This window comes from Buceros rhinoceros, unplaced genomic scaffold (genome assembly GCF_000710305.1).
Source record: "Buceros rhinoceros silvestris isolate BGI_N320 unplaced genomic scaffold, ASM71030v1 scaffold28076, whole genome shotgun sequence".
Taxonomy (NCBI): domain Eukaryota; kingdom Metazoa; phylum Chordata; class Aves; order Bucerotiformes; family Bucerotidae; genus Buceros; species Buceros rhinoceros.
The window spans coordinates 90,429-106,571 of NW_010417394.1; the positions used below are offsets into that span (position 1 = coordinate 90,429).

At 37.1% G+C, this 16,143-nt stretch overlaps 1 protein-coding gene across 1 annotated transcript in view; it reads left to right on the forward strand.

Moving 5' to 3' along the window:
- The window catches only part of ASCC3 (activating signal cointegrator 1 complex subunit 3), a gene marked incomplete at both ends in the record, with an annotated part of 99,557 nt that overhangs the window by 67,137 nt on the left and 16,277 nt on the right, over nucleotides 1–16,143 (forward strand). The window contains one exon of the mRNA XM_010138204.1: nucleotides 11,315–11,539. Within this exon, the coding sequence (XP_010136506.1) occupies nucleotides 11,315–11,539 (225 nt within the window). The remainder of the gene's footprint in view (nucleotides 1–11,314; nucleotides 11,540–16,143) is intronic.

Here is a 16,143-nt window from a genome sequence, read left to right on the forward strand (position 1 = left end):
AATTGCAGTGCAGGTTCCAAATGAAACACTTGTGGATGTGTATATAGCTGTGGTGGTGGAAGCCAGTATCCTCAGGCTATATCCCCATTTCAGACACCTGCTTTCATAACTATTTCTGTCCAAGAAATGAGGAAACAAATTTCTTCAACAGGAGCTGTAGAGGCAGCTATAGCAGCAAAACAGTCATGTATACCAATGAAAACTATCTTGATGAGCCAGGAAGCTATTGCACTTGCATCTGCTAGGGTAGACAGGAGTGCTGTCCCAGTCTTGAACTTCAAAATGTGAACGCTGGCTGCCATCTGTGGCAAATCAGTGCTTGTCTTGGAATATATGCTAGAAGCAAGTTCAGTGATAGCAAGCTTGATTTAGCTGACTGCTTAAAGCTGCAGGCAAGTCAACTGTGCACCATTTATTTGTTTACATATGTATATTAGCACAGAAGTCTTTCATTTACCACTTGGCAGTTAGAATTGTAGCCGTTGTCATATGAGAGATTTCAAACTATGCTTAGTTGTGTATATGCTGACAATGCTTTGCAAAGTATTCATATTGAAAATGAAATGGCTTTTTTTATCCGTCAGGTCATATGGCTCTGTTTTCAAATATACAGGCTATTTGTTGAAATAACGTTCACGTTTGTTGAAACAAAACTGACATTCTAAACTGCATCTTTATTAAGACAAAGCTGAACATTTTATAATATGTGGTGCTGCTTTGATGAATGGCTGTGGGTTCTCATGCCCCAGGTATGGTACTCCAGAAGGCAGTCTTATGATAGGCAAATTTAGGCCCTCTGCAGCCTGCAGTTCTTTTGTCTTCACTGGTTTCTAGTTATTGCCTTTCCTTTTGATAGAATTATACTATTGTACTATGAATTACAGCAGTTGCAATTATACTGCTGATGAATTTGTTCTCACAGAATTCAGTTCGCTTAGTGACACCAACTCAGCCTTACTGACTGCTCTTTAAAGGCACACATATTTTTCTCTGTCAGCAAAGCAGCTACTGCTCAGACTTGTAAAACTGTTAAGAAAGAAGATGGCATTTTGTAGCTTGTTCTCTGATTGGAACACAAATTTCAGGATAAGAATTGGTTTGGCTGAAATAATTACATCATACAAGATTGGTATCCAGCGTATATTGTTCCTTTAGTATAGTAGTTCTTTTTAAAAAAGGACGTAAGAGGATTACTGATCGCTCCTTCATGAAGTATCTGACACTTGTATTTTCCTATTTACATTTAGATTCTTTCTTTGACTCATTCTTTTTTTTTTCTGATGGAACCTTGGGAAGGTTGAGTTTTATTTCAAATGTTGATGTTATGTATTATCATAGATGAACTTTTAAGAAATCAGAATCTCTGATTATTTGTCTAGTATTTACAAGAGGCTTTATTTCACAGGTACTTAGTTAGCTCATGCTACCTATAATGTTAGAAGAAATAGCAGAGGGATTTTCCTACCAAAAGGCCAAAACTTTTCTTAGCATTTGAAGAAGTTAATATATATTATTTGTAAATTCAGTATGGCATAGTAAGCTTTCTCTTAGAGAACAGTTGCAGATCTTCACTTCTGCAGCTTAATGAATGTGGGCCAAGCATCCGGCAAAATATTGTTGTATGTGAAAACTGTCAAATTACACACTCTTCTAAAGTAATTTTATTTGGGATGATGCTCAAATACAGCTTTCCTTAATTTATAGTAGATCACTCTCTTATTCCCCATGGCAGAGTCCGATCAGACATTACCAGTTTGATTGCATTGCCCACTTGCCAACTTCTCACTACCTTTCCTTTCTGCCTTCTGGTGGAAAAGACTAGCAAGCCAGCAGAGACAATTCAAACTACTAGTTTTCAGAAAGAGAAAATATCTCAAGTCTATTCCTCTCACCTCAGAGGGTGAGAAAATGGCTAAAATCCCTCTCACAACAGGTCTCTAAAATCCTTCTCCTGTCAAGGTGAAGGCATGCTGCTATGTTTGCTTGTATTTATTTAGCGTGTGTATGCATGTCTATTGGAAAATATTTTTAGGTACAACTGATGCTTTCAAGATTAAGAAATTTTATCTTAAACATATTAAAACATTGAATGCACAATATTCTCTAGGTTAATGAGATTAATTCCCACTTTTATCATTTGCTTAAGGGAACAAGCAAATGTAAACCACATGAGGAACAGAAAATAGATTATTTTTTCTTTTATATGTGATTGTCTTAATATTTACTATATGCAGTCATATAAGATGCTAATTTTTAATTCTTCTTTAGCTATAAGAATGCATGTTTGCTTTCTCTTGATTCACACAGAACAGATGGATGCTTGACTGCCTGCTAATCCACAGCTGGAATGGTTTCAGCGGTTTCCACGTTGCTGGGTTAGAGTGGCTTTTCTAGTGGACTGAGAGGGCAGCAAGAGAGGGATATCATTATTCATCAGTATCCCAGTGGGATCGCTGCCAGCAGAGATTAATTTTTTCTGTTATGCTTGTAAAACAAGCTCAGGTGGAGTCTCTAATCCTCAGGGCACGGGTGGCAGATCAAGGAAGATGCTACAAAGCTAGTTAATTTTCAGATTCTAGGGGAAACAGAAGCTCTGTTAGATGTATAAATACATGATTGCAAATTTAAGTAGCTCAAATCCAAATGGGATCTTCCTAGACATCTGGTACTGAAAATCTCTGTTTTCTTTGTCTTTTAAAGGAAGTTCTTAAAACTTTACACCACAGGCAAAATATCTGGAACTCTCTTAAACATCAGTTATCTTTCCATTTAATTTTTCTTTTTTTAATACAGCTCTTACATTTACTTTAGTTGAATGCCTTTATTTACAGGTAGAAAAGACATAATATATAAGCCTGTGCAGGAACACCGAGTGTACAGTATTTTCACGAATTTGTGTGCAGTGAATATCACCAAGAAAAATTATCACTTGCCATCCAAAAAGAGTTAGTAATACCCTAGTAATGCATGGTATCTCCCATTCAGGTAATGGGATGTTCTGTTAAAGCCAGGTGGGATGCAAGGGCCTTTTGGCCATGTTACTCACTGTATCAGACCTCTGGTAATTCATGACAGAAGTGTTGATAGAAATTCCTCAAATCAAGCACACTGAAATACTGATAGGTAGTCTATTTGTTTAATAGACTTCAATTATTTTTCCTTTTACTGACTTTTTCATTTCCTCAGTGATTACCCACCTTCCCCAAATCCACAGTCTTCCATCTCTGCATTACCTTGTAGCTCTTGAGTTCTTCAAACCATTGGGTCAGATTTTCAAGCAATGTTAATCCACATAGTTACACTGAAATGAGTGGAGATGTGCCAGTTTTTATCAGCAGGGAACTACCCTTATTGAAATTTACTTGCAGCAGCTGTCACTTCCTTTTACAGTTCTGTTTTTTTATTATTATATTAAACTATTTTAATTTAAAAGTGCTCAGAGTGAGACCAGTAGCATTGGCTTGCTGAAAAGACACTGTGCATGTAAGCACCTTCCAAGTTTCTCATATGTTCCTGCCAGTTTATATTGTTCTTCTGTTATTCTGGGCTTGAGCCTCTCTTGAGCAGAGGCTGCTAGTCATTTCACCACATGATGACAGGTATTCAGCCTGCAAACTTTTTATTCCCTTTTGTCTCTGGTCACATGGTAGTCTAGATTTGGAATTTAATCCAGTACAAAAATGCAGCAGTATGCATTTGTGGCTCCCCACTAGGGGAGCTGCCACAGGTCAGCAGATCTGAAATCCAGTTTTCAACACATGGAGCTTTTACAGCTTGCCATTAACTTATACAGTATGTATGGGCTGCATTTCACACAAAGAATTAGTAGCGCTTTCTCCTGCCTCCAATGCAGAGTAGTATTAACTTAATGCAGAGATCTGTTAACTTTTTCTTCCCTGGGTCTGGGCTCTGCACTGGAAGATCCCACTGGAGGATCAAAGCCAAAGATGGAAAATGACTGATCGCTTTCCCGGGGAAAGCTGTGTGCCAGGATGTGCTATTACAATTTTTATTGCTATCATCATCTCAACCAGTAGTTGAGCCAGCTGATTCAGCCAAGCTCAGCTTCAAACTGTGGACAAATGTCCAAATGGAACTGAAGTGGATTTCTCATGACAATCAGACTTTTGAATGTATTCTCAGAGAGATTTTCCTGGTTTTGTGTTAGCACATTACTGAGCTCATGCACTGAAAAACTCTTCTGTAATCGTGCAATACGATTAGTTTCCATGCAGCCAAAACCAGTCAGTTTTAAATCTTTCCTATAATATGACTTGAGATGAAAGTGGAGGAAAGTTATGCCTACCTAAGTATTAAGATTTAAAAAAAAAAAAAAAAAAAAAAAAAGGGGGGATGATAATTCCATTTGAATTGTGCGAAAATTTTTGCCCCCCAAAAATTAAAAATTAAAAAAAAAAAAAAAAAAAAAAAGAGGGTGATGATAATGCATTTAGATTGTGCGGGTTCAAAGCATTCTCATGAAAAGTAATAGGACAAGTCAGGCATCTTGAAGAGGCAAAAATCTCAAATGTTCCGTTTCCAGTGGTTAAAAGTAATAACTCTCTCATATCACTATAATTGACTTTATAAATGGAATTTATACCATTCCATTTATATTTATTTGCTGTGGTCAAAGTAACTTATTCTGGGCGAATAATGTGTATGCCATACCAGTTTCATATGTTTGCTCTGATTTTTGTCCTACTTTAGTCTTCTTCTGCATTTATTTTTCATTGAACTGTGCAAGTATTACAGGCTCACTTATAATCAATAACTTAACTTAAAAACCTGAGAGTGACTTGTACAGGCTTAATACTATGAGAGTACCTACATGTTTGGGGAGAAAATGAATGTATTCTAAGAATGGTTTTTATTAGGACTGGTCAGAAAAGTAGTCCTGAATTATGATTGTGATCATAAACTTTATGAGAGTTAAGACTTAAAATCATTAATTCATTCCTTGTTTTAATATGCTAGTAAAGTATGCAATTTAAAAAGGAAATTATTCTGAAAAAGAATTATTCTGTAAGTGTATTTTTTACATTTGGTAAACCAGTTACAGTGATTGCATTATCTATTACTGTACTTTCCTGTACACTGAAACTTAGTTTCTCTGATATGCTCAGGAAACTTCGGGGAAAACAGGGAAATAATAGGTTTTCAAGTTAGTATAGAATTCTAAGAACTCTTTTCCCGTGTCAAATTATAGTTATTTTATATAATTCTCCCTCTCGCATGTGCTAGCAGACTTGCATTTTCTTTCAGCAGCTCCATGCTGAAGTAGAGGTCTGTAATTTAACTTTGTACTTTAGAAGTTTCCAAATCTGCCAGGTTACTCTCTGCTACCGGTAGCTAATATTGCTGACCTCCTGTTGCTCTGTGAGCAGTGGCAAAGGTCTTTCAGACTCCTGACCTCTGGTCATCAGGAATGTCATCAGCAGTTTGTAGTTTGGATGTTTTAAGTAAGAGGTGAACTTGTGAAATCTAAACCCTTCAGGGTGTTTTTAAGTGATCACTCAACTGTTTTATTGCCCTAGCTTGTACTTTTTATGATGTCTGTAATTGTAAAATTTGTGGTGTTTATCATATGCAGATATTTAAAAAAAAAAAGTTTGTCTGTTTAAAGTGAGAAGTCTGAGAATACAAGTATATATGATTTCTCTGATCACTAACTTCAGAACTTTGTAGGAATTGTAAGAACTTGTATGTTTTTATAAACTATGTTTGTAGATCCTGTTACTGAAACATGCCCATTTCAAATCCTGAAAGATAGTTATAATTTAAAAAAAAATAATAATAATAACAGATTTACATAATTGCATGTTGATGGGTTTTACAACTTTATCTCTTCAACTTCTCATGCTCAACTGGAAATTTCCAATGCCCACTCTGGTAATTCTGGTAACTCTAGAGATGGTGCCCAGGGTAGCTCAGCCTCGCTATTTTGCTCCTTTGTTGTTTATTGTGTTAACATTACACTTTTTTTATTATACTACTTCCTTTTTTTTTACACACATCTTTTATCCGTAAACATGCTTGAACAATTAATTAGATAATAAATTTAGAAGTTAGTATTTGTTTCAAAAAGATACTGAGCAGCCCTTATCCCTCAGAAGTTGCTCCCTGCCTATGCATATCTGGTTTCCTCCTGTCCTTTTTCCCAAAGTAGAGAGTGGAGAGTACTCCGATGGAGTACTAGAAAAGTGGCAAGATAATTTTCCTACTACCTGAGCTGGAGTGGAGGGTTGGGGCAGACAGAGTCCCCAGTGGGAGGCACCAGTGCTGGAGAGGTAGCTCCTTTTCCACAGCCAGGAACAGGTGCTGGCAAGGGGCTGCAGCTCTGACCCCTCCGTGCCCAGGGGCTGGCACAGGGCTTTGCTTTCTGCCTTTTTTCCCTGCCAGCCACCAACCTGGGAAGGACGGGATGAGAAAGACCCCATGGGAAAGGAACTGCAGTGCAGGGGTGGCTCTAGTATGCTGGGTGCCATCGCACTGCCACATACATGTGCAATTCCCTGGGAGAGATGTTACGTGAAGGCAAGAAGCTTGTTTAGAAATGGTCTCATGATGAATTACAGTATCATGTGCTAAATATATTCTAATCTTGTCTACAATTTTTGTTTTCTTTTTTTGCATTATGTTAGCCACTCCTTGAGATCCCTAAAAAACTTCAGTCTCCTCTGTTGCTTAGCAGAGCCTGCTAGGCTGCCCTAAAAATCTGGAACGTTGCTTCTGAAAAATTTGTCTTTAAAGTGTATTTTTACATGTGTAAAACAGAGTGAGGAGGCTCTTTGTGCAAGTGTCTGCTGTCTAAGAGAGGACTTCCAATCTAAATATCCCTGTTATGTAGCTGCTTCAATAAGCTCATCTAAATGATGTTTTTCTTTATATAATGAATCTTGAAAACATGCATCATGTTTGTTCTTAAAACTTATAACTAGTAATATAATTTATAACTGTCTTTAACTGGGATATTGTCCTAGACCTTTTATACCTAAGAGTAAAAAAAAACACTCAAACATTTTAAATTCTGGACTTTGAACTATGTCCCATAAAACTGAGACCAAAGCATGTACATTTACAGGCTACCAATAAACCCCTTAAAATAAGAGTTTATTATGGAATCACTAACATAGATATAATTTTCAGAGCACTAATTCTAGCAAGTGCTTCTCCAATTCCATTTTTCAGACTCCTTTTTGGTATGATCTGAGAAACAGCTTTTAAGTATGTGGTCAGTTTGGGCTTTTTTTTCCTATGTGTGATTTTTTCTGTGTATGATTTTTGCAGTCCTTCAGCATACACACAGACTACCAAGAGTTTATGTAATTTAAACCAAGGTTCAGTTACAGAGGATACAATTACTACATTAGCTAAACAATGATCCTCATCTTTTCTCCCTTTTTATTATTCTGGTAGTTACTTTTAGTACTAGTTTACAGCAAGATTCTTTAATGCTTTAGCTTAGCAACTGTTAATTTTGGTATCAAATTTTCTAAGAATGCTTTTCCCTTGTTTCTTGCTACATCAGAAACTTGAAAGACAGCGAAACATGTTACGTGGTTATTAAAGTTGAAAATATGGTGTGTCTGGGTACCTATATAAAGAAAAGGAACGTACAGGCAGGCAGTCAATACTAAGGTAGTTTCAATAGCAGCATTGCTAAAGAAAAGACTACTGGTTCAGCTCTGGAATGTGAGAAACTATTTTCGGTTTGTTTTAGACCCTCATTGTTACAAATTAATCAACTGCTCTTTAAAGTCTAGAACTCATTAACTTTATAAGTTTTACTGTTCCCATGACTGAACTTTATTTAAAATATTGAAGTTTACTTTAGTTGCTCACCTTGATTCCATTTCTGTCTGTACTCCACAAGTATCCCTTTCTCTCTTGTAGACAGATGGCAGGATGTAGTTACTTGAGATTTAAAATATTTCAAAAGGTTTACATGTGGTATAAGTTTGTAGTTCAGCTCTCACTATAATTCAATGATTTCAGCCAAACCTACACATTTTGTAGGTAGAAAGAAAATCTGGTATTTTTTTAACCCTGTGGACACTGCAGAGCATAGTACTCGCCATGTTGGATACCTTATTTAAATTTTAGTTCAGTCTGACTCCTCAAATGCCTCATAGTACCAGAAAATTACAAAAGATACATTTTTAAATTTATATTTTAAAGTTGTTTACTTTCAGAACAGTTCTAACAATTCAAATAAAGGGTGATGATAAGCTGCATATCTGGAACGCAATATTGCAGACAGGACTCTAAAATAATTTTATGCCTGGCATTATGCAGGAAACAGAATTCAATTACCAGAATAGCCCATTGGCCTTGTAAAATGTAACTATCGAGTTTATGCGGGTCCCCATGTGACATTTCTCACTAGCAAAGGAAGTTACTGTCTCCTATATGACTCCTGCGTGTCTCCTGCATTGCATACAGGTTGAAATGAAGGTTTGAGAGGATTCTTACACCCTCAAAATGATGCAGCATTTGGGCACCTAATGCCCAAAAGACGTTGTTATTGGGAAGGTCCATCACAGACCTGTAGAAAAGAGTCATGACTACCAAATGCATGATTGTGGAACCCATAGCTATAATTCCTGGTTACCTCCTGGTATTCTTCAAGTTACTCTTAAGTGTGTAGGTGCTTGTAAACTTACTATTTGCACATGGGCTGCAATAGCCCTGATTTAACAGAAGAAAAAGGGAAAGTGAAAAATGCACAGCAGCGCTTGGTGGTTTGATTATAAAGTTTGTATTAAGTATCTTGACTTTGAAATGAAGATTAATGATTGATACGTGATTTGATCTGTTTCCTCACCCAAGGAAGTAAGAACAATATTCAGATACAATGTACTAAAATAATATATATTTTGTGGAATAGTTGAAGCTATAGCCTTCACAGAACAGATTGAGATTCACAGTGAAAAGAAAAACTAAAATGAAAAAATATTGAGTGAACAGCAGGGCCCATTTGAGGTGATTACAAAGGATGTTTCTTTATTCTGTCTTTTCTTGTGCAACCTGAAAACAGTAGCAGGGGGTTACAAGCAGAGTTCATCACAGAGTTGTCAATCACTGTCATTTAACATTTTGCAATGGAAGATGTCTTTATTCAAGGACAGCTGGGCAAATCAGAGAAACAGATTTGCAGTTAGTAGTCTGTCCAGCCTACACTAAGCAAACAAGGACGGGGCAGACATACTGGCCTCTCGCATAAAAATATAATGGACTCTGCTGACCTCAGTGCCCTCCATTCAGCTTCATTCTCAGTTGTATAAAAGCTTCACTACCCATTCTCAATTTCCTTTAATTACCTACATGATGCAGATAAGAAAATGAACCTCACTTACTTACAGTCAATGATCACAAACAGGAAATTAAGTAGGCAAGTTGTTTAAAATAAGTGGAGTGTTTTGGATGTAAATAAAACATGTGCTGGGGGAGAATTAGGGAAAACGCATTTTCAGGAGTACCAGTTGGTCTGGAGTGACTTGTCTGATCCTTCTTCTTTCTGCTACTTTAAACTGCAAAACAAAACTAAGTAAAAAAAAAAAATCTCCTTGGTAAATATTCTTTAAAATATCTTTGAAGGAGAAGCCAGTTAAATAAAAAGAGTGGAGCAAACATGCAGCCTTCTATAGGGCTTAAAAAGATTGTGACCTAGGTTCAGAGAATAAATGACCACAGTTTTCACAAGACATCTAGGAGAGACATCCAGGATTAAGCAGCAGTTGCCTTTAGTCAGTCTTCTCATCTGCAGTCGAGATATGAAATAAATTAATGACATTCTGAGTTTCTTTCCAAATCTTAAATTGTCTAATACTTAATGTCCTTTTACATTTACATCACAGTTTAGGAGTAGTTTCATTGTGCAGTTAAAGAAAATAGAAAGTCTCATGCTGTCAGTTTTCAAAGGGGAGAAAAAACAGCTATATAACTGGTGTCAGGAATTGTCAAAAAAGGTTCTATGTGTTAGGATATTAACAAGTGGACACAGTATTTTGCAAGTAAACTAGGTAGTTCTGCTAGGTGTTCTAAAACTGCCATTTTTCTTTACCTCACTCCGCATTAGTTACTGTTGCGAATATCTCATTAATATGGATTTGCAGGAAGACTGAGAGATTAAAGACTAAAAATGCATAGTATCAAATCTATAGTTTAAGAGGAATATAAAACCTTTTAATTAGCAATAATTTTATGATCTCTTCTAAGCCCATAGTTTGAAAGACATTGCCCATCAGGCTACCCAAATGACTTTTTATTTTATGACAAAAGAAATACACTCGCTTAAATTACAGATGGAAAAGATAGTACATATGACAAAATGCTAATTTTACTTGCAAGTGTTATACTTTAGAAAGATCATTCTCATTCCAAACCAGAATACATACGCATGCATGCACAAGAAGATTTTGTGGAAGAAAAAAGTTACCAATTAAGTCATGTAACTGACTCTTCAGCCTAAATTATAGTTCTTAGGATGGATCTGTTGAATTTGTTTTCTTTCAGAGACAATTTCTCTAGCAGGAGAATGAACATCTCTGCTCTGGCTACTAGAACAATCATACTAGTTCCTATCAGCCCCAAGGATATTGCTACTCAGAAGTAGGTTTAGATTACCTGTTGGTGTGCAGCTCCTTTTTTCAAGTTTCCTTTTTCAAGTGAGAAAATTCTTAGGCAGCTTAGATTTTGGCATGAACGGTGTTAGTCCCACTCTGGAGCACAGAGGATAGTTTTGAGCACCTACTTACAATTGTGCTCTTTGCTTTGATTGCTGATCATCTGCTGCTTAGCCACTGACTGCACAAAATTTTGAAAATATGTTTTAAAAGAACCTCACCAGAGCTATTTCAAACCCACTGTGTTTTGAATGCAAAGAGAAAAGTGAAAACCCTGAAAACGGAAAATGTCAATTATTGACTTCTTTATAGGTAACCTTACAATGTTTTTGTGAGCCAACCAGGGTAGAATGTTTGTAGAAAGTTGTATCAAATACTGAGTCCATTCAATAAATGTATTTATTTCACTGCTTTTATTTTCTTCTTCTCCAATGTTAAAATCAGCTATGTGAAAAAAGATTTAAAACCTGTAATTGTGTGAATATTTGTGAATATTTTACTAGTTGTTGTTTTCCCACACACATGATTTTGATAAGTATGCTTTCTAAATACTGAAATGCTGCTATTTTAACAGTGAAATCTAACTGTAGTAATTTAAATGCATGTACTTTTAATGTCTCAGTAAGGAATAATAATTATTCTGAAGTTAATTACAATGGTTTGGGGTTTTGTTTTGTTTTTTTAAGAATGCTGACGAGTACACAGATCTGCCTGTGAGACACAATGAAGATCAGATGAACAGTGAACTGGCAAAACATCTTCCAATTGAAGTCAATCCCCATTCGTTTGACAGTTCACACACAAAAACACACCTCCTGCTGCAGGCCCATTTCAGTCATGCCATGCTGCCTTGTCCAGATTATGCAACTGATACAAAGACAGTGCTGGACCAAGCGATAAGAATATGTCAGGTATAGTAACGCATTTCAATATTTAACTCTTACTATTTATTGTTAGTGTGTTGTAATATTTTGTGTATAAAAAATCTGAAGATTTCTTGCAGTCTTGTGGAGAACTGCTAGGACACATTATGATACCACTTTGTTTAGGGAGGAACTAGATGCTCTTAAAGATGCCCACTTTACAGAACTGGAGCTAAACAAACGTACAGTAAAAGACTGTAGTACTCTGGTTGGAGGCATCTGTTGCCGTAGCTGCCTCTTTCATATGACACAGCTTCCTCTCTCTGTATTGAGGAATGTTGTACATAAATGGGTGTGCTCCTGCAGATTGATATGCTGACCCCCAAGGACCTGTCTCCCATGAGCACCTTTATTTTTATAGCACCCAAAACCACTGTAGTCACTGCCAAGCTTAAATAGAACATGTTTTGAAATGTGATTTGGGACGAGATACAGGGGTTTTCTCTGGCTTGTGAAAAGATACATCTTCTATTTCCCGATCATCACAGCACAGAGTCAGAGAGCACAATTTTAACCACAGATTTTAAACTCAGTCTGGAGGCTTGTGACTTTTACAGTTGTACTGCAGTCACAACCCACAGAAACTAAACTGACCGTGGAGAGTACTGGTAACAAGTGATCACATGCATAGCTGCATGTCTCAAAATCATTTCAAAGCAGCAGTTTGAGTTTGGAATAGAGCGCTGCCATATCTGAAAAGCACAGTTACAGCAGGAAGGATGAGTTCTAGTTAACGCAGAGAACAGACACCCATCTGATTCTGCCAGAAAAGAATAATAGTCTGTTTGGCAGAACTGGGCAGAACTGTTCTTATCTTACTCAGTTCAATATCTGTAAAATAGGGACAGTAATTCTTTCTTCCTACGGCTTTTGTTTGCTCAGATTTTAATATCCTCAGTGATCTACATGTCAGCTATCAGACTGAGGCTTTGACCTTGTTTGAAGCCTGTTGGCAGTATGGTAACTGCAAACATCATTGTGTCAAGCCTACCAGTTTGTAAAACCGGTCTGTGAGAAATTATTAATCAGTGTTCTAGACAGACAAAATACCATGGACAATCAGTGTCCAGTATTTTGGGTGAGTCTCAACCTTGTGCTAGAAAAACTGCAAGCTTGTAATACTAATGTCAAACTAAGCAAACTAGAATTAAGAAAAGGAAAGTAAGCAAATAATACCACAGATTTTATTCCTATGCAGTCTTAATCTTGGCAACCAGCAGTGCTTCAATGCAAATATTGCAAATATTTCCAAATATTTCAAATCAGTCAAATCATGGTGCTGAAAGCTTCAGCGTATGAACGCCTATTATTCATAATACTCAGTTATTAATAGAGAATAACATCACTTGCTCAGGTGAGAAAATTCATCTTTGTTCTGAATAAGCCACATACCTAAAGTTCATTTAGACGTTTGTGGAATTAGCATTTGGGGAGCAATTACAATTTTTTAAAGAAACGTCAATTAAAGATTCTTTTCAATAATTATTTTGCTCCGTATTTATCCTGCTTTGCCAAAAAATGTATTTTTTAAACCTTACTGCATAATAGATACAATAATTAACAATAATCACTCAGAAGAAAAAAACCAAAAAATATTCTACAGTTCTTTTAAACTGCAACAGAGTTCAGAAAAATGCTATTCCATACTGTGCCTTGGCACTCGGACCTCTGGTTAACTACTACGTAATGTTACATATACAGTCATCTTTAAAAAAAAAATCCTCTTTTAAAAAAAAAGGAAAAAGAGAGAAAACATGCAAGAATTTTGTATTTTGAAGTTGGCACATGCTTTACATCTCTTGGGAGAATATTTGTTCCGTCTTATTAGTCACACTTTCCAAATGGAGGTTAAAGTTCCCAGAATCTAAGCAATAGACAGGGTTACACTTTCAATACTGGTTGTTACCTTCTTCCTTAGCTCTGACCTGCTGATGAACTCTGGGTCAACAGAGGTGGAAAAAAAGATTTTAGTTGTGAGAAAAGGAACTGAACCGTAGAAGGATCCACTGATAAACGTATTCAGTGGGTGATGTTCTGTGTGTGTGTGCACAGGCTTGCACACCACCGAATGTAAAATTCAGTCGTGAGATGGGGATTGGCTTTTGAGTTATGCTGGACTTTTGTTTGTTTACTTACAAAGTACTTTAGCTGTTAAGGTTCTATAGCTAACCTTCAAATTGTGAACGGAACATAAACTGTTATTTTTGCTGGTGGGTCTGTGAATGAGAGACCTTCCATATAAGCACTGCTCTCCTATTACAAGAAAGCAAGATCTTTCAGAGAGCCTTTACAAGTGGTTGTATCTCAGCACATAGAGCAGGCCTCCATCCCAGGTCCCCTGCAGAGCAGACTTGCCATCTCTTTAAGCAAGACTCTTTCCATTGCAAACTATTACACTTCTCCATTCTTCCATGCTTTGTTCCTTTTGCATCCCACCCGTTGTGTCCTCCCTCCCATTTCTCCAGTGTCCTCTGGGCTTCTCTCATCGCTAGTGGCGATGTCAGCTTTAGGCTGAGTGGTGTTAATGGTCGGTCAGAAAACTGTGTTAACAGCATCAGATAGATAAATATAGCTGATGACTTTCAGGTAAGATTCCACTCTCTTCTAATAAAAAAAAAAATGCAGCCCCTATTAATTTTCCTGAGAAGTCTTAGAAGTTTTGGTTTTATGTCAGAATTCTGTTCATCTACATTCATGATGAAAGATAGAAGTCATAAGCATTTAATAGAATTTGAAGATTTGTGGTGCTGGCTCACTAGAGGAATGTAATTGTTAACATAGAAAATGGCAGATGGATATTCTGTTAGAGCTTTCCTGTAGTTAGCATTTGTTAGGTATAGATGCTGTTCATTATAGCAAGATAAAATCTACTGTCTATATATCCAGGACAAAATACAGAATTCTTTCTCTTTTGCTGCAGAAGTACAGGGAATAGCAGTATATAAGGTGAATGCCTGTCGGCTCCCACACCCATCTCTGTAACGAATGGCCACTGAGGCACTGACTAGGCTGAAGGAATGTCACTGCTCTGCACTGCAAAGCTCAAGTCATAAACTAACGAGTTTGTTATCAGTGACAGGCTCTCCTAGATAAAGCACAGAAGGTTCCCATGGCTCAAAATCTGCCATGACTTCCTATGTGACCTTGGCCAAGTAATTTAATTTTTATTTGCCCATGTTACCTTAAACACAATTACTGTAGGCTGCATGTTCTCTTCAAGCCCAGCACTCTGCATTATTTTTACTGAGAAAAGACAGAGGTGTCAGTAAGATGGTGCTGGGCACTCCAGTAGCTGCTCAAAATCAAACACTCTCCACTTCTTGCAGAAGAGCATCAAAGAGTAAAAATTCTAATTAAATTATTTGTCTATTTTTATAGAATATAATTATTATTATTGAAAAGACAATACCCCACCTTTTTTCCTATCTCCGATTTAAGAATATGTGAAACAGACTAAATCTAATCTCCTTTTTACTTCTTTGTCAAGCCTTACATTTTGTGACTGTGTATTCAGCGATCAGTTCTTACTCTGCTGTTCGAAGATTATCATCTATATTTGCATTAATTGAAATGGATAATTGAGGCAGTAGTACTGCCAGTCTCAGATTCAGCAGGGCAGTCTCTGCTCAGAAATAATGTGACAGTTGCTGGCTTTGCATTGGGATTGGCCACAAGCCTCCACTTGTAGGATAATCGTTGATGAAATATTTTAATGTTGCCAGGAGTAGAACTGCCATGGAGTTCAGCCTTAACCTTTGAGAAGTGTTTACCTATGGATGTTAAATGCATCTCAGTAGGGTAGCTGTGCACTGAGACAAGATGGACGTGAAGCCACATTCCAAACTGCAGAATAAAGGCTAGTTTGCACAGGAAACACACACATCCTTGAAACCAGGACCTTGTAATGCTGTCACTGATGGCCTGCCTTTCCCCATCATGTTACTCCTCCCAAGAATCTAATTTTGACAAGAAAGATAAAACTCTTTGGGTTAAGCACTGCATTTCCTTAGTTGGACAATGATGTGTTTAACACCGCTTTACCCATTCTAAAATAGTTAAAGTAAGTTAGTTGTTTCTAATCATTTAAGTAGCAGCTTTTCTACAGTTCTGCTCATGAGAATCGTCTTTGTGGTACGTGTTGAAAGTCGTCAAGTATTGCACGAATACGCTGTCCAATTTGGCTGTCTTTTAAGAGCTAGCTTATGTATGAACTGCTTACTACTAAACTGCAGACTGTTCGGGCTGATGGTGGGAGCTGTATCTACTGCTCCTCACACAGAAAGTTCTTTCTGGCCATATCAGCACAGCTGCACATTGCAGAAGTGCCCGAGCTGCAGTTCCCAGGCTAAAAGAACATGAATATCCCTCAGCTCTGGACTTCCCATCCTCCCCAAACCTTCTCAGATCATAGCAGTCACTAAAAGTATTGAGGAAATGGAGAAGTTCTTAAAGATCCTAAGAGTGTTTTGAGCTCATGTTTTCGGTGGTTCGTGCTGGTGTTACCAGTTACTTGCTGCCAAGGTGGTGAGAGTTCCAAGAAAGGCCTATTTTACAGCTCTGTATGTAAGATTTGTCCAGAAGTGCTCAGGGAA